At 41.9% G+C, this 18,493-nt stretch overlaps 1 protein-coding gene across 4 annotated transcripts in view; it reads right to left on the bottom strand.

Moving 5' to 3' along the window:
* The window catches only part of LOC142835645 (uncharacterized), a 64,626-nt gene that overhangs the window by 36,251 nt on the left and 9,882 nt on the right, over positions 1-18,493 (bottom strand). For 2 of the 4 annotated variants that reach the window (XM_075949242.1, XM_075949243.1), the window contains exons 2-4: positions 16,645-17,436; positions 15,469-15,628; positions 14,128-14,271 (exon numbers count right to left, since the gene is read on the bottom strand). In XM_075949242.1, the coding sequence (XP_075805357.1) occupies positions 14,128-14,271; positions 15,469-15,628; positions 16,645-16,663 (323 nt within the window). In that variant the 5' untranslated portion in view covers positions 16,664-17,436. Of the gene's footprint in view, positions 1-8,396; positions 8,606-14,127; positions 14,272-15,468; positions 15,629-16,644; positions 17,437-18,493 lie in introns of those variants that run through there. The other 2 variants (XM_075949246.1, XM_075949244.1) reach the window with 2 other exon arrangements.

Here is an 18,493-nt window from a genome sequence, read left to right as displayed (position 1 = left end):
GGGTGAGAGGGACCTTGCCCCCCCCCGGCAGGAACCAGGAAACAGAGCGAGGGCATTTTGTAAGAGGAGCCCCTGGCCAGCAGGGAAACCTGAAACAGCTTTAAAAGACCCATTAGATAGCATCGATAGGAGGAGATGGGCAGGCGCCAAGGCAAGAATTCACCCAATAATCCGAAAAACAACATGAAAACACCAGAACCCAACGATCTTACAACAGAAGGTTTTCAACACCCTAACACAGAAGAGGTAGAAAAAATTGACTTTATGAAAGCAATAGAGTCCTTTAAACAACATGTGAAAAATGCCCTATAGAAATGGATGAAAAATATAACCAAAAGTTTGAAGAAATGAGTAAATACGTACATAATACCCTGGGAAACCAAGAAAGAACGATCAAACAGGTAATGGAAACAGTTCAAGAATTGAAAACTGAAATGGAAGCAAGGAAGAAAACACAAACTGAGGACCAGCTGGATATGGAAAATCTAGGTCAACGAGCAGAGCCTACAGAAACAAGCACAATCAATAGAATACAAGAAATAGAAGAAAGAATCTCAGATTCTGAGGACACCATAGAGAAAATAAATGCACTGATCAAAGAAAACTGCAAAGCCAACAAATTCTCATCACAAAACATTCAGGAATTATGGGACACAATAAAAAGACCAAACCTAAGAATAATAGGAATAGAAGAAGGGGAAGAGTCACAGCTTAAAGGGCCAGAAAATATTTTTAACAAAATTATGGAAGAAAACTTTCCCAACATACAGAAAGATATTCCTTTGAATATTCAAGAAGCATACAGAACACCAAAAAGACTGGATCAAAGAAAAACATCCCCTCGCCATATAACAATCAAAACACAAAATATAAAGGTTAAAGAAAGAATACTAAGAGCTGCAAAGGAAAAAGGCCAAGTAACTTATAAAGGTAAACCGATCAGACTTACACCTGATTTCTCTATGGAAACAATGAAAGCCAGAAGGTCCTGGATAGAAGTACTGCAGAAGCTAAGAGACCATGGATGCAAGCCCAGACTATTATACCCAGCCAAGCTTTCGTTCACTATAAATGGAGAAAACAAGACATTCCAGGATAAGAACAAATTTAAACAATACGTAGCCAAGAATCCAGCCCTACAGAAAATAATAGAAGGAAAATCGCAATCCAAGAAATCCAACATTGCCAACACTGCCTACAATAACTGAGGCATCTAGCGACCCTTCACTAGCACAACTCAAAGAAGGGAGACACACAAATTCTACTTCCAAAAACAATAAGAATATCCGGCGTAAACAACCACTGGTCATTAATATCACTTAATATTAATGGTCTCAATTCACCTATAAAAAGGCACAGGCTAAGAGATTGGATACGAAAACAGGATCCAACATTCTGCTATTTGCAAGAAATACATCTCAATCACAAAGACAGGCATCTACTCGGAGTAAAGGGTTGGGAAAAGGTCTTTCAAGCAAATGGTCCTAAGAAAAAAGCAGGTGTGGCCATATTAATTTCTAACAAAACTGACTTCAAACTAAAATCAATCAGAAGAGATCGAGATGGACACTAAATACTTATAACAGGAACAATTTGTCAGGATGACGTCTCAATCCTGAATATTTACGCCCCTAATATAAAAGCACCCACTTATGTAAAAGAAATATTACTAAAACTCAAGGCAGACATCAAACCACACACACTAGTAGTAGGAGACTTCAATACACCTCTCTCAGCAATGGACAGGTCAATCAGACAGAAACCTAATAGAGAAGTAAGAGAACTACTGGAGGTAATGAAGCAAATGGACTTAACAGACATCTATAGAACATTCCACCCAAATAGGAAAGAATATACCTTCTTCTCTGCAGCTCATGGAACCTTCTCAAAAATTGACCACATACTCGGAAACAAAGGAAACCTCCACAGATACAAAAAAATATCAGTGTCAACCTGTGTCTTATCAGATCACCACGGATTAAAGTTAGAAGGCAACAACCACACTACCCCCAGAAAACCGACAAACTCATGGAAACTGAACAGTCAACTACTGAACCACACTTGGGTCAAGGAAGAAATAAAGAAAGAAATAAAAGTTTTCCTTGAATTTAATGAAAATAAAGGGACAACGTACTCAAACCTATGGGACACTATGAAATCAGTGCCAAGAGGAAAGTTCATAGCACGTAAAGAAAACAGAGAAAGCATACATCGGAGACTTAACAGCACACCTGAAAGCTTAAGAAAAAAAAAAGAAGCAGACGCGCCCAGGAGGAGTAGAAGACTGGAAATAATCAAACTGAGGGCTGAAATCAACAAAATAGAAACACAGAAAACAGTCCAAAGAATCAATGAAACAAAAAGTTGGTTCTTGGAGAAAATCAACAAGATTGACAAACCCCTATCCAAACTAATTAAACGACAGAGAGAGAACACGCAAATAAATAAGATCAGAAATGAAAAGGGGGACATAACCACAGACACAGAGGAAATTCAGAGAATTATTAGATCTTACTACAAAGCCTGTATGCCACAAAACTAGAAAATGCAAACGAAATGGACATTTTTTTAGATAAGTACCAAATACCAAAGCTAAACCAAGACCAGGTGAACGATCTAAATAGACCTGTTAGTCGCGAAGAACTAGAAACTGTTATCAAAAATCTCCCTTCCAAAAAGAGCCCAGGACCAGATGGTTTCAATGCAGAATTCTACCAGAACTTCCAAGAAGAGCTAATACCTATACTCCTTAATGTATTTCACAATATAGAAACAGAAGAGTCATTGCCAAATTCCTTTTATGAAGCTACAGTTACCCAATACCAAAACCACACAAAGACCCAACCAAGAAAGAGAATTACAGGCCTATCTCACTCATGAATATCGACGCAAAAATTCTCAATAAAATACTGGCAAACCGAATCCAAGAACACATTAGAAAAATTATCCATCATGATCAAGTAGGCTTCATCCCAGAGATGCAGGGCAGGTTCAACATATGAAAATCTATTAATGTAATCCATCATATAAATAAACTGAAAGAAAAAAACCATATGATCATTTCATTAGATGCTGAAAAAGCATTTGACAAAATTCAACACCCCTTTATGATAAAAGTCTTGGAGCGATTAGGGATACAAGGATCATACCTAAACATAATAAAAGCTATATACAGCAAGCCGACAGCTAACATTAAGTTAAACGGAGAAAAACTCAAAGCCATCCCACTAAAATCAGGAACACGACAAGGATGTCCACTCTCTCCATACCTCTTCAATATAGTGCTGGAAGTTCTAGCAATAGCAATAAGACAACATAAGGGGATCAAGGGGATTCATATCGGAAAAGAAGAAGTTAAGCTCTCGTTATTTGCAGATGATATGATAGTATACATAGCGACCCCAAAAACTCTACCAAAGAACTCCTACAGCTGATAAACACCTTTAGTAATGTGGCAGGATACAAGATCAACTCCAAAAAAATCAATGGCCTTCCTATACACTAAGGATAAGGAAACAGAGAGGGAAATCAGAGAAGCATCACCTTTCACGATAGCCACAAATAACATAAAATATCTTGGGGTAACTCAGACCAAGGATGTGAAAGATCTATTTGACAAGAACTTTAAGGAATTGAAGAAAGAAATTGAAGAGGATACCAGAAAATGGAAGGGTCTCCCTTGCTCTTGGATTGGGAGGATCAACATAGTAAAAATGGCAATTTTACCAAAGGCAATTTATAGATTCAATGCAATCCCCATCAAGGTCCCATTAAAATTCTTCACAGATCTTGAGAGGACAATAATCAACTTTATATGAAAAAACAAAAAACCCAGGATAGCGAAAACAGTCTTATATAATAAAGGAACTTCTGGAGGCATTACCATCCCTGACTTCAAATTCTATTACAGAGCTACAGTAATGAAAACAGCATGGTACTGGCATAAAAACAGAGAAGTCGACCAATGGAATCATATAGAAGACCCGGAGTTTAACCCACAAACCTATGAATATCTCATTTTCAATAAAGGAGCTAAAAGTATACAATGGAAGAAAGAAAGCATCTTCAACAAATGGTGCTGGCACAACTGGATGTCAACCTGTAGAAGAATGAAAATAGACCCATATCTATCACCATGCACAAAACTCAAGTCCAAATGGATCAAAGACCTCAATATCAGTCCGAACACACTGAACCTGATAGAAGAGAAATTGGGAGGTACCCTACAACAGATGGGCACAGGCGATCGCTTCCTAGGTATAACCCCAGCAGCAGACATTAAGGGCAACATTGAATAAATGGGACCTACTGAAACTGAGAAGCTTCTGTAAAGCAAATGACACTGTCACTAAGACAAAAAGGCAACCCACTGACTGGGAGAAGATCTTCACCAACCCTGCAACAGACAAAGGTCTGATCTCCAAAATATATAAAGAACTCAAGAAACTAGACTTTAAAATGCTAATTAACCCAATTAAAAAATGGGGCACTGAACTGAACAGAGAATTCTCAACAGATGAAGTTCAAATGGCCAAAAGAGACTTAAGATCATGTTCATCCTCCTTAGCGATCAGGGAAATGCAAATCAAAACAACTTTGAGATACCATTTTACACTGTCAGAATGGCTAAAATCAAAAACACCAAGGATAGCCTTTGCTGGAGAGGCTGTAGAGGAAAGGGTACCCTCATCCATTGCTGGTGGGAATGCAATCTTGTGCAACCACTGTGGAAATCAGTGTTTCGGTTTCTCAGGAAATTCGGGATCAATCTACCCCAGGACCTAGCAATACCACTCTTGGAAATATACCCAAGAGATGCCCGATCATATTACAAAAGCATTTGTTCAACTATGTTCATAGCAGCATTGTTTGTATTAGCCAGAACCTGGAAACAACCTAGATGTCCTTCAATGGAAGAATGGATGAAGAAAGTGTGGAATATATACACATTAGAGTACTACTCAGTGGTAAAAAAACAATGACATCTTGAATTTTGCACGCAAATGGATGGAAATAAAAAGCACTATCCTGAGTGAGGTGACCCAGACCCAAAAATATGAACAAGGGATGTACTCACTCATAATTGGTTTCTAACCATAAATGAAGGACATTGAGTCTATAATTTTGTGATCCTAAAGAAGCTAAATAAGAAGTTGAACCCAAAGAAAAAATATACTTATTCTCCTGGTATGGGAAGTAGACAACGTTGCCTGGCAAGAAAAAATTGGTATCTTGGGGGTGGGGTGGGAGGGGGGTAAGGGGAGATGGGGAGAGAAAAGTGAGAAGGGGAGGATGGGGGGAACTTGCGATGGGCTGGTTGGGATAAAGAAAGGGTGGATAAGGGAGCAGGGAAGCACATATCTTAATTAAGGGAGCCATTTTAGGGTTGTCAAGAGACTTGACCTAGAGGGGCTCCCAGGTGCCCAGGGCGATGTCCCCAGTTAGTTCCTTGGGCAGCTGAGGATAGGGAACCTGAAATGGCCCTATCCTATAGCCATACTGATGAATATCTTGCATATCACCATAGAACCTTCATCTGGCAATGGATGGAGATAGAGACTGAGACCCACACTGGAGCACCGGACTGAGCTCCCAAGGTCCAAATGAGGAGCAGAAGGAGGGAGAACATGAGCAAGGAAGTTAGGAATGTGAGGGGTACACTCACCCACTGAGACAGTGAGGCTGATCTATTGGGAGCTCACCAAGGCCAGCTGGACTGGGACTGAAAAAGCATGGGATAAAACTGGACTCTCTGAACATGGCGGACAATGAGGGATGATGAGAAGCCAAGGACAATGGCACTGTGTTTTGATCCTACTTAATGTTCTGGCTTTGTGGAAGCCTAGCCAGTTTGGATGCTCACTTTCCTAGTCCTAGATGGAGTGCGGGGACCTTGGACTTTCTACAGGGCTGTGAACCCTGACTGGTCTTCGGACTGGAGGGGGAGGGGGAGAGTAGTAGGGGGAGGGGGAAAGGAGTGAAAGGAGGAGGAGGAGGGAAATGGGAGGCTGGGAGGAGGTGGTAATTTTTTTCAATAAAAAATAAAAGAAAAATAAAAAATAAATATTACCCATACTCTTAGAAAATGCAATGTATAATTAGGAAATATAGGTTGCTAATGGATAATCATCAATAATAGTCAAGTTTGTAGTCATATTAGTTAGATTTTCTAGATATATAGAGATATATTTCCGTTAGCTAGGCATTCTTTATATCTTTCAAAGACTACAGAATATGGCATTTAATATGTTTTAATAACTTAGGGCTTTTCATGACAATAAGACACATCTGCTCCTGGCAGCACAAAGCTACTTCCTGAGGAAGATGGGCATCAAAGAGGCTCCTTATAGAGTTTGCTAGCGATTTGGGCAAGAAACTGCTCTTGCCTAAACCATTGTGTAAACTGGTCATGAAGAACCAATAAGGAGAGAGGATTGTTGAACTTGCCTAAAGTTGAGATGGTCCTTCAAGGTTCCTTCTTCATGAAAGAGTCTACAAGACATTCTGCGGGATACAAAAGAAAGTGACTGAACTGTCTTTGAAATTTCCTGCTTCATGGAAAAGTCTGCTGGATACTATGGGCCTAAAGGCTGAAGATGGATGTTCCTTGGTACAGAAAATCTTTGGGTGACAGTCCAAGCAGCGAGATGTCTCTGTTATTTCCAGAGTTTTGGAAGTTGCTTACTTATTGTTTACTTAGGTAATATTATATCCTTCTGGAGTCTTTGATGGAGTTGAAGAATAGATAGATAGCTATAGTTATCATTTTCCTTTGTTATGATAAAAGATAAAATAGATCTAAATATTGTTATTGTGATTCTTGCTTGATAACTGTTCTGTTATATGTAATTTTACTATGTTAAAAAGAAAGCCTTTTTTTTGTTTAAACAGAGAAAGGGGAAATGGTGTAGGAGGTTCTTCTGTCTATGTGTTGCTTTCACTGGTTGAATAAAGAAACTGCCTTGGCCTGTTGATAGGGCAGCACTTAGATAGGCAGGCAAAACAGAACTGAATGCTGGGAGAAAGACGGCAGGGAGGGAGAGCTGCCATGGAGCATCAAAGTCAGACATGCTGAATCTTTCCAGGTAAGCCATGACCTCGTGGTGAACACAGATTAATAGAAATGGGTTAGATCAAGATGTGACAGTTAGCCAATAAGAGGCTAGACATAATGGGTCAGGCAGTAATTTAATTAATACAATTTCTGTGTGGTTATTTTGGGGGTTAAGCTAGCCAGGCGATGGGATACAGCCTGTGCTCCTCTTACTACAGGAGATGAAAGCAATTAGAACACAGGTGAGGAGACATGGCATTTCAACTGTCTAGCTACCATCTTCTACTATATTACGTTGCCTGGACAATCAACATTGATCTTTGGACTGATAACATTCTTTTTATCCTCAAAGGAAAAGGATCACATAGTAGCTAGGCCTAGAATTTTTTCAGTCCTAAACATGTCATATTTTAACAGCACTGTATAATGGTCTTTCTACTTGAATGAATAGGACATTCTCCTAAAGTTCAAAAAATCATTTTGTAAATAGCAACAGGATATTAATACCATGTCCAAGAGTATATGAGCAATACAACTGTTATTGATGATGAGTTACTGATTAACTACATCATTTTATTGATAGCCATAATAAAGCCTTGCATGTAGGAAGCTGAACAAGGTCATGAGGCTAGCTGAGTTCTCATGTCCAGGAAACAATTGAACATGAACAACATGCAGGATAGAGCCTCTCATGCTAGAGCAGAATTTCCTGAGATGTGTGCCTGATAACCCTGGCCCTGCCAGGGATCTGGGACCAAGCAGAAACTTGTGATTTCCTTGGGGCTATAGCTGGGAACCTGAGTCCTGGTTCTCTTTGGGAATTGGTAACAGCATACTCTGAGAAGGTTCTGATCTTATCTGCAGCTGAGGCATCTGCCTGTGTCATCCTGAGGAGTTCTTAACCTATTCTATTCAGAGAATAGTTTGCACAGGAAATGGGTAATATTGCAGAAAACAAAGTTCAAAGGTGGAATTCTCTTCTCCACAAGGGATGTTCCTAAATAAAAGTGTTATTTCAGCCAGGTTTGGTGGTACACACATTTCAATCCCATTACCTGGGAGCTGAAGCAGGCAGATCACTGCCAGTTCAAGAAACTTCTGTTCAGAACACGGAGAGTTCAGAAGGGAGGAAGGGAGACTCAATTCCTGAGACACACTGAGTATCAAATGTACTGTTTTCTGGACAGAATTTCTTGTTGATTGGACCAGGACAATTCTCTTAGGTATTTTTCCCTGGTTCTAGTTGGAAACCATACATGTGAGCAGAAGACAACAAAAGACAGAGATCCAAGGTAAAAGGGACCCACTGGGCTCTACTTCCTCCCCAACTCTGGGTTCCTACCTCAGCTGGGAGAATTCAAAGTGATGCTGTAGCTTTTCTGCCAAGTCCTTTTCCTGCATGGGTATTTCCCTCTGCCTCCATAGGAACTGAAGACTTTCCTCCAATCTCTTGAGCTCCAGTTCATTAGAAGACTGTGTTGTTAGTGGAGGGTCACAGACCATCATACATCTCTAGGCACATACAAAAGATCCAAATAGCTTGCTGGTCAGCTAGGTAGACAAAACAGTAAAAGCACCCAGGAGAGTTAGAAACCCAGATTCAATTTAGAGACTGATCAGAAACAGAGTAGTCTCCTTTAGCCAATCACACACAAGATCACCTAAATACTTATACTACTACTACTACTATCACCACCACACACACACACAAACAAAGAGAGAGAGAGAGAGAGAGAGAGAGAGAGAGAGAGAGAGAGAGAGAGAGATGAAGAAAGGAAATGAGGAAAAACGGAAGCCAGTAGAAAGAAATATCATGGCAGAAGAGGACATCTAATATGGGATTCCCCTCTGGATGCTGTTAATATGTTTTATTGTCATTGATTAATAAAGAAGATGTTTTCTGTCGATAGCTTAACAGTGTAAATCCAGGCTTGAAGAGCTATATACAGAGAGTAGTTGGAGCAAAAAAAAAAAAAAGACATTGAGATGTCCCCAGGAAACAGACACACCAGAATCTTGCTAGTAAGCCACGTCACCGTGGTGATTCTGAGATTAATAGAAATGGGTTAATTTAAGATTTAACAAAAAATACACTTAAGCTATTGGCCAAACAGTATTGCAAATAATATAGTTTAGTGTGATTATTTCAAGTCTGGGCAGTCTGAAAATGAACAAGCAGCCTCCAACAACAGACTGGTGTGCCAATGTGGGGCTGATTACATCCTTGTAAAACCCAGGAAGCTTGAAAATGAATTTTAGACACAAAGGAAAAGAGATAAGAATGGCTTCTTGGTAGCTGCCATTTTTTTTTTGATGGGCTCTGTTTGTTGGTGGTGAGCAGGAGCACCATGGTTCCTTTAAAAGAAGTTTTCTTTGGTGATATGCAAGATATTCATCAGTATTGCTATAGGATAGGGTCATTTCAGGTTCCCTATCCTCAGCTGCCCAAGGAACTAACTGGAGACATCACCTTGGGCTCCTGGGAGCCACTCTAGGTTCAAGTCTCTTGCCAACCCTAAGGTGACTCCCTTAACTAAGAATTGTGCTTCCGTGCTCCCCTATCCAACCTTTCTTTAGAACCTTCATCTGGTGATGGATGGAGATAGAGACAGAGACCCACACTGGAGCACTGGACTGAGCTCCCAAGGTCCCAATGAGGGGCAGAAGGAGGGAGAACATGAGCAAAGAAGTCGGGACCACGAGGGGTGCACCCACCCACTGAGACAGTGGAGCTGATCTATTGGGAGCTCACCAAGGCCAGCTGGACGGTGACTGAAAAAGCATGGGATAAAACCGGACTCTCTGAACATGGCGAACAATGAGGGCTGATGAGAAGCCAAGGACAATGGCACGGGGTTTTGATCCTACTTAAAGTGCTGGCTTTGTGGGAGCCTAGCCAGTTTGGATGTTCACCTTCCTAGATATGGACAGAGGGGGGAGGACCTTGGACTTACCACAGGGCAGGGAACCCTGACTGCTCTTTGGACTTGAGAGGGAGGGGGAGAGGAGTAGGGGGAGGGGGAGAAGGGTGGGAGGAGGGGGAGAAGGGTGGGAGGAGGGGGAGGGAAATGGGAGGCTGGGAGGAGGCGGAAACTTGTTTTTTTTTTTCCTTTTCTCAATAAAAAAAATATTAAATAAATAAATAAGAAAAAGAATAAAAGAAGTTTTCTTGATTTGGCAGTAGCAAAAAAAAGTGTGGTTTCAAAACGAAGGCTTCCTGGTGTGTGCTGTCAGCATGAACTCTGGCCCTTTCAGGAGGCCAAGCACTTGAATAGGGTTTTTGAGTAGTGTGCTGCAAGTTATTTAGTGGCAACATGGGGCAACTGGTTACCAGAGTTGAGGCACTGAGTGTGGCTCCCTCCCAATAGTCCCAGATTCAGTAAACAGACCTCTGCCATTTGGATTAGGTGGAGCCAAAAGGCAAAGCAGCCTTAGGCCTAGCCACACCACTTTGCATTTTAAGAAGCAGTCCTGTTCAGAAAAGGAGTACAGATACACAATAAAGACAAATTCAGATGAAAATGAACTCTAAATGGATCACAGTGTTGGATAAATATATATAGCCTTGGGAGGGAGAAGAAAAAGAATACATTCAGTTATAAAAGGAAATGAATTGTTACAAACTGTCTTTGAGGAGATAAAATTGTTGTAATAAAAGCGGCGGGGCTACGTCCCCAGCACCCCAGCCACCTGGCTTGCTTATGCCCCGAAATAACAACACACAAACTGTATTTATTTAAACACTGCTTGACCCATTAACTCTAGCCCTTACAGGCTAATTCTCATATCCCGATCAACCCATCTCTAATAATCTGTGTAATATCAGTCTTACCGGGAAAGATTTAGCATGTCTGACCTGACAGCTTGCTTCATGGCATCTGTCCCAGAGAGGGGAAGCATAGCGTCTCTGAGCTCACTTCCTCTTCCTCCCAGCATTCTGTTCTGTTTACTCCTCCCACCTATGTTTTAACCTATCAGGTCCAAGCAGTTTCTTTATTGCTTAACCAATGAAATCAACAGATTGATATATAACACTCCCACATCATAAAATTCAGAGTTATAGATAATAGGAGTAAAGAAAAATAAGCCACATAAAGATAAAATATACAAAGAGATTCTTGATTATGTATCTTATTGTGTTTTCTCTGAATTTTTGATTGTGAATGAGCTAACTACACAGAGATATTTCATTGTATAGACTGCTAAGTTAAACCAACATATATATTTTAAAGTTATCTTGACTTCAAAATTTGGGTCTAAATATTTGTTGTCTTGGAAAAGAGATTCTTTTGTTTCCACAAAGGATGAGAACTTGTGGGTTCCTTCCAGACTAATGTTGTTTGATGGTCCAAGATCCCCCCAAAAGTTACTGTGAACACCCCCCAAAATTACTTCACCCAACAAAAAGTAGGAAGTTGTGGAAAGAACTACATCCTAATTCCCTAAATATTGTTTATAAATGTGTTTATATTTAAAGGGGCATTTGCTATAGAGATGGGTACTTTGCATTGGTATAGATCTTTGTTCAATGATACAAATTTTAGGTCAATTTTGTTATTTGTACATTTATTCTCTTGATTAAAGTGTTGCATTTGTGAAGCTCATTTAAAAATGTAGTGTATAATTAAGAAATATAGGCTAATAATAGTCATCTACAATGATCAAGATTGTCATCATGTTAGTTAGGTTTTCTAGATATATAGAGATATATTTCAGTTAGATAATCTTCAAACCTTTCAAAGATTAACAGAATATGGCATTTACAATGTTTTAAAAACTTAAAACTTTTCATGACACATCTACTCCTGGCAGCACCAGTCTACTTTAAGAGGATGATGGACATCAAAGAGTCTCCTCATGGAGTTTGTTAATCATGAGTATAAGAAACTGTTCTTGCCTGAACTGCCTGACTGGACTTGCAGAACTCATAGAAAAATGACTACTGAAGATGTCTGAAGAAGGTGAGACTGTCTTTCAGGGTTCCTGTGTCATGAACAAGTCTGCCAGACATTCTGCAGGATACAGAAGAATGTGACTGACAAACTACCAATATACATGGAACTGTCTTTGAAATTTTTTGCTTCATGGAAAAGTCTGCCAGATACTATGTGCCTATGGGCTGAAAATGGGAAGCCTCAAAGTTACAGAAGAAATTTGACTGTCCAGGCAGCGAGATGTCTGTCAATTCTGGAATTTTAGAAGCTGCTTACAATGCACTTCCTGTTTACTTATGTAATATATCCTTCTGGAGTCTTTGATGTCTTTGAAGGAGTTGAAGAACAGGTACCTACAATTATAATGTTACTTAGTTACTATAAAAGATAAGGTAGATACAAATATTGTAACTATAGTTCTTGCTTGATAACTGTTTTGTTATATGCAATCTTGCTATGTTAAAGTTAAAACCTTACTTTTTAATTAGAAAGAAATGGGAAGGTAATGTGGGATTCCCCTCTGTATTCTGTTAATCTGTTTTATTGCCATTGGTTAATAAAGAAGCTGTTTTTGCTCAATGGCTTAACAGAGTAAAGCCCAGATGACAGACAGAGAGAAAGAAAGAAAGAAAGAAAGAAAGAAAGAAAGAAAGAAAGAAAGAAAGAAAACCCACAGGAGACAGATGCACTGGCACCTTGCCAGTAAGCCACAGCCATGTGGTGATACACAGATTAATAGAAATGGGATAATTTAAGATATAAAAGTTATCCAGAAATATACATAAGCTACTGGCCAAACAGTATTGCAGATAATATAGTTTCTGTGTGGTTATTTTGAGTCAGGGCAGTTTGGAAATGAACAAGCAGCCTCTATCAACACACATCAGTTTTCAGACTAACCACACCAGACCTTTCAGAAGAGTCTCACAACTCACACATAATTCCCTGGGGAGAAATACTGTTGACCAGACTGTGTTGATCTAATTAGAAAATTCTCCTCCTGAAGGCCCAAGTCTCACCCCATCCACCACCAGCTTGTCAAAAGCCCACAGCGGATAATCTAACAACCCCAGACTATATACAGCTGGATGGGGGAACCGTCCAGCACCACTCACAGAAAAGAGGCTGACAAACTGCTACCCGACTTCTATTACTGTAAACCAAGAGCTGGGCAATGGGAAGAGAAAATATTGGGATGCGGGAAAAAAGGAGAGGGCCACATGTCAACCCCATCCATGACTGTGAGAAGCACTCATTTGGCACGTGCATGGGAGTCTCCTCCTTGCAAACTGCTTCACACGAGTGATCTCACAAGAGCCCTGCTGAGTGAATGAGCCCCAGGACCAGGAACTCACTTACTCAAAGCTCTGTGCACAGAATGCTCTCTATCATAATGACATGTAGGTGTATGATATGTTATTGACCCTTCTCCTTCTCTAGACTGCAACTTCAAACAGAGACTCAGGGATGGCTTGCCAATAATTCAGTTTCTCATGAGAGGCTAACGTCTCAGAAGTACTTGTGCATGAACACTGAAATAAACACCCCAGGTAGCATGAGGTGGGTGGCTGGATGGGAACATGGATAAGTAAGGTGATGGGTGAAAGCACAGGTGGGTAGATGGGCAGAGAGGCAGTCAAATGGGAAAAAGGTGCCCAACTTTACCCTGACTTATTTGTCTGCCCCTACCTCTTGTTGCTGGGTTTGAGGCCACTAGTCTCTTCCTCTCGGTCCTTACAGATCATATTCAAGTCCTCCAAGTGGTGCTTCAGTAGGAGCCAGTCACCCAGACATCCAGCAGTTTCTTTTTCTCCTGCCTCAGCATGTACAACTTCTCCAGTTGAGTCCACTCCACTAGGAGCCAGCTGTGCAGACTGCTGGAGATGCTATCATAGTAAGATCCTGCCAGCATCCTCCTGCCACCCCTGCCTCCAGGAACCCCTGCCTCCAGCTAACAATCTCTTTCACATGTAGGAATATTAGGTCCAAGGGACAAAAGTCCAAGAAATGCATGCTAAGGCTGCTTGCTAAGAAGCAGAAAGGCTAGAACCAGAGTTGGGGATGCTCCATCCAGAGAGAAATGAAGGCAGAGATGGCCATTTCACAACTTTTGGGGTCCATGCCAAGATGGGCACTTACTGATAGAAAACTGTCTCCTTGGTCAGCTCACTGAACTTCTCTGAGGTCTCAGTGTAATCAGCTTCCAAGGTCCTTAGGTCTGACATGACCTGTGCATGCTCCAACTTCAGCTTTTCATAGAAAGGATTTGCCTTGTGGTAAGGCCTAGAAACAGGAGGAAAGAACCTTGTGATCAGAGGCCTCAAGGATCATGATAACGCATGTTGTATCCCGGTCTACCACAGTCCAGTGAATGCCACATTCTGCATCCTATGTACAGGGACCTCCTGGTGCTTTTAAACTTGTTATCTTGGCAGTAGATCAGCTGGCTTCAGAGATGGAGGATGCCATGGTTGCATGTGTTCTCTGAGTATGCTTAGAGACTCAGTATAGCTCCCCATGTTACCAGGGCTTATGCTACACGTCTTGCCACACCAATATTACAATGACATTTCTCCCACTTCAGAACAGCGATTCTAGGTCCCCTGTGACTATTACACAGGATAGTGATATGAGCTCCCACAAGGGATGCCTAGGAGTCATGAAGAGGAGTATGTAGAACAAGAGTTGTGCTGCTTAAAGTGGGGTTTTCTGACCCCTAGCACCACCTGGAAATTGGTATAGGCAAATCCTCATGTCCCTTATAGACCCCTGGATCTCAGAGTCTCTATGGACAAACAAACCTGAAAATGCACACACACACACACACACAAACAAAAATGAAAACCCAAACACATTAGGGAGAGGAAGCAGATAGGGGGAGAGAGGAAGAGAGAGAGAGAGAGAGAGAGAGAGAGAGAGAGAGAGAGAGAGAGAGAGGGAGAGACAGGGGGAGGGAACCATGTTTGCATGCTAAATAGATTCATAGAGCATTATTGCCTAAGAGTATGAGGCACAAAGCTAGAGAGAAACTGTGATGAGTCCCAGGACTTCTAATCCATGCACACAGATGGACAAAGTGGGAACGGGTCTCTCCAGCCTCTACCAGGAGCTTCCAGTACACAATCAGCTTTCAAACAAGTTCAAAGACTCACACAAACTCACAGCAGCTAGTATCTCACCCAAGCCACCACCTCACCTGTCAGGTCATTCCCAAATGCATTCGGGGATCAGGGAAGTGCACATGACTATCTCAATTCCTTAGCTGTGTGACTCAGACCACAGGCTCTGGTTTTCATTTGGAGAAAGAAGACTAGCTAGAGTCACCATCTCCCTCCCCCCAAGCTTCAGGTCTGCCTCTCCTGAGAAGAATTTAAGACATGGGTCACACTGGAGGTCCGGTACCTGAGAACCCAAAACCTTAAAGGAAAACGGTGAGGGTGACATTGCTGAAAGTCCCATGAAGACTGAAACAATGAATACCTGTTCTCCATGGTATCTTCACTGATGAAGGTCAGGTGGTCTTGCCGCTCATTTCTTTGACTTGTAATCAGCTGCAGTTCCGTGGTCAGCCTCTCCACTTCCTGCTTCATCTGCTTCTTGGTGAGGAGCATTGGGTGGGATTTTGGCTCCATAGCAGCATCTGTGGGTAGACAGAACACAAGTGAAACTGCACAGGACAAGGCACAGAGGACAGACAGACCACCCTGAGGCCCAAACAGAAAGATCGAGTTTGGAACCAAGTAACAAACCAAATTTTTTGGCCTGGTTGAGTTGCACCCTCTGTGGATGTAATCTTTCCCATCACTATGTAGAGATGAGGCTACATAAAAAGCCAGGGGTTTTCTCTGCCTCCCTACACATGTTTCAGGTGAAAACAGAGGTCACCTCTTCAGGCTTATTCACAGAAGCACAGGATGCAACATGGCCCAGGGCCCTGAATCCTGCCCGTGGTTTCAGAAGCCAGGAGAAAAATGACAGCGTGCACAAGCACTCAGGTTCTGTGAGGACTCCAGATCTCCTGCCTGGAAGGGTTGTGAATTGAAAAGTCATGCAGGGGCAGAACATGATCAGTAGACTCACTAAGTCACTCCACTGACAGTCCAGAAATGGGAGCTGGCATCAAAGAGTTGATCTCTGCCTTAGTCCCATGCCTCTGAGAGTTGTTTGGCTACCCTAGAGAACTGGCTGCCCCCCTCAACTGCTGATCAGAACCCTAAGTGGGTCACTGTCAGGGAGAGGTGGTCAGAGGAATTCTGCTGTACAGTCTGAGGACACAATGTCTTAGCCAGAAGCACTTTTCTCTCCCTGTAACTAGTGTCAGAGCCACTGAACCTAGAGGAAGCTGCTGAGTGTGAGGTGCAGTAAGGCATGTCCTAAGGTGGGGACACATTAGTGCCTCCCTGCCTTCTGCTGTTTGTTCTCCTTCTGTCCCCAAACCCCAGTAAATGTAGAAGCTAGATACTCCCACATAACAGTTTTGGCACGGCCAGCTCCTAGATTAGGGAACTGATAAACTAATGTTATGGAATCCTTAAATTTTAGGAATTATGATAAACAAGAAATCCCATTTGCATCTCAGAGTCTCTAGCTCCTCTGCCCCATTACTGGAGGGCCCACCTCCTCCAGGAAGCTCAACATTTCCTGCCCAGGACTCACTGTTTCTATCCAGAGCCATTCATTTGATCTTGTTTTACTCTTCTACATTTCTCTGCTTCCTGGATGATGATCACCATTCTCTCTCCAAAGTAGACTCCTCAGTCTTGACAACATCTCTAATGGTGTACCCTACAGGCACTGAAGGAATGGCCTAAGGGAAGCTGGTATTGCAACATCACTGGTGGCATCACGGGATTCCAGGAGCTTTCCAGGATACAATAGATTGTGCGGAGAAGAGACTGCTGATGTCATGGGGAACAGCCTTTGCCACCATGCAAATTAGCTTTCCTGAAATGACCAGAAGCCCAGGTTCCCTTTCCAGGAGCCTCTCTTAGAACACAGGAGAAGATCGTCAGCACCTCTTCATTCTAAAGCTAGAGTTCCCTTAGGCCCATAGTACTTTCCATTTTGAGAAATAAGCTATGCTTTTCAAATAGTGCCCAGAAACTTCTTTTCCTTCCGTAAAATTACTCTATTCATCAATATGAGCAATTAAATATTCCTGACAAGTCATATTAGGATAAATGTAGATGAAAAAACATCATGTTCCTGATGTACAAGTGTTTGACAACACATACAGAAGAACCTGTAGGGCTGGCTCAGTGTAGAATTTGGTATAAGAGTACAGTCATAGAAGCCATAGGCTTAGATTTAGAAAACTGTCCCAGGTGCACTTAGAGAATGCACTCATCAGGCTACTGGCAAAAGTGTGATGATCCGTTGGTACAGGAAAGCTGAAATAGTGGATCCACCATGATGAAAGGCCTCAGGCTGAGTGTGATGCTCTCCACACTGCAGGAAATACACAAAAGCAGGATTAGTTACAGGGCTCAGTAAGTTACAGCGAGGGTCTGACTAATGGAGGAAAAAGAAGGATAGTGGGAAAATAAAGACAACAACTGTAGACATATCTCAGTTGGCAAAGTGCCTGCCCAGCATGTGGCAAGTTCTGGGTTCAATGACTAGTGCTGCCCTCACTGGTCCTGGTGGCTCCACTTATAATCTCAGCATTGTGAAGTGTAAGCAGGATGACCTAAGCTCAAGGTGAACCTGCAAAGCCACTGTGAGGACAGCTTGGGAGACATTAGACCCTTCCTCAAAAAATAAACCAGAAACCAACCCTACCTTTAAGGCCTCACTTCCCAATCCTTTCTAATAAAAAGAACTTACCATTCTCCCTAACAGTCTTTCATCTTATGGAGATGTACTGGTAGGTAGAGTCATCTTTGTAATTTAAGGACAGTGCTCTTGACTTTCCTTAGATCCTCATAGAGGTCAAATGAAAGTGGGTTTGGCCATCATATCTACTGAGTAATACCAACTTCTGCTAGCATAGTACAATGCCTATGACAAACTCATGTAACTATTGGCTATAAAAAAACAAAACAAGGAAGTTCACCTTTTTATCTGTGGGGCCTCAGACTACCAGGTGTCCCTGTTCCTGTGTTGAGGAAATCAATCCAGACTGGTGAGTGTGTGTCATCCTGGGGTAGATGGTCAGGGCAGGGAGCAAAGGGCCCCTCCAGCTCCTGCTGCAGGGGCTTCTTTGATCCACAAGACCCTGCCTCCCCCAAGCCTGCCCTATTGTCTGTGAGGTTCTTGGCCCAGGAACAGTTCCAAGACAAAAACAGATTTAAACAATACTTAGCCACAAACCCAGCCTTACAGAAAATACTAGAAGGAAAACCACAAACCAAGGAAGCCAACAACACCCATAATAACAGAAACATCTAACAACCCTCCACCAGCACAACTTAAAGAAGGGAAACACACAAACACTACCACCAAGAAAAATAACCAGAGTTAGCAACCACTGGTCATTAATATCACTTAATATCAATGGACTCAA

This window comes from Microtus pennsylvanicus, chromosome 15 (genome assembly GCF_037038515.1).
Source record: "Microtus pennsylvanicus isolate mMicPen1 chromosome 15, mMicPen1.hap1, whole genome shotgun sequence".
In the NCBI taxonomy this organism is placed as follows: domain Eukaryota; kingdom Metazoa; phylum Chordata; class Mammalia; order Rodentia; family Cricetidae; genus Microtus; species Microtus pennsylvanicus.
This window is presented reverse-complemented; position numbering and strand designations above follow the sequence as displayed.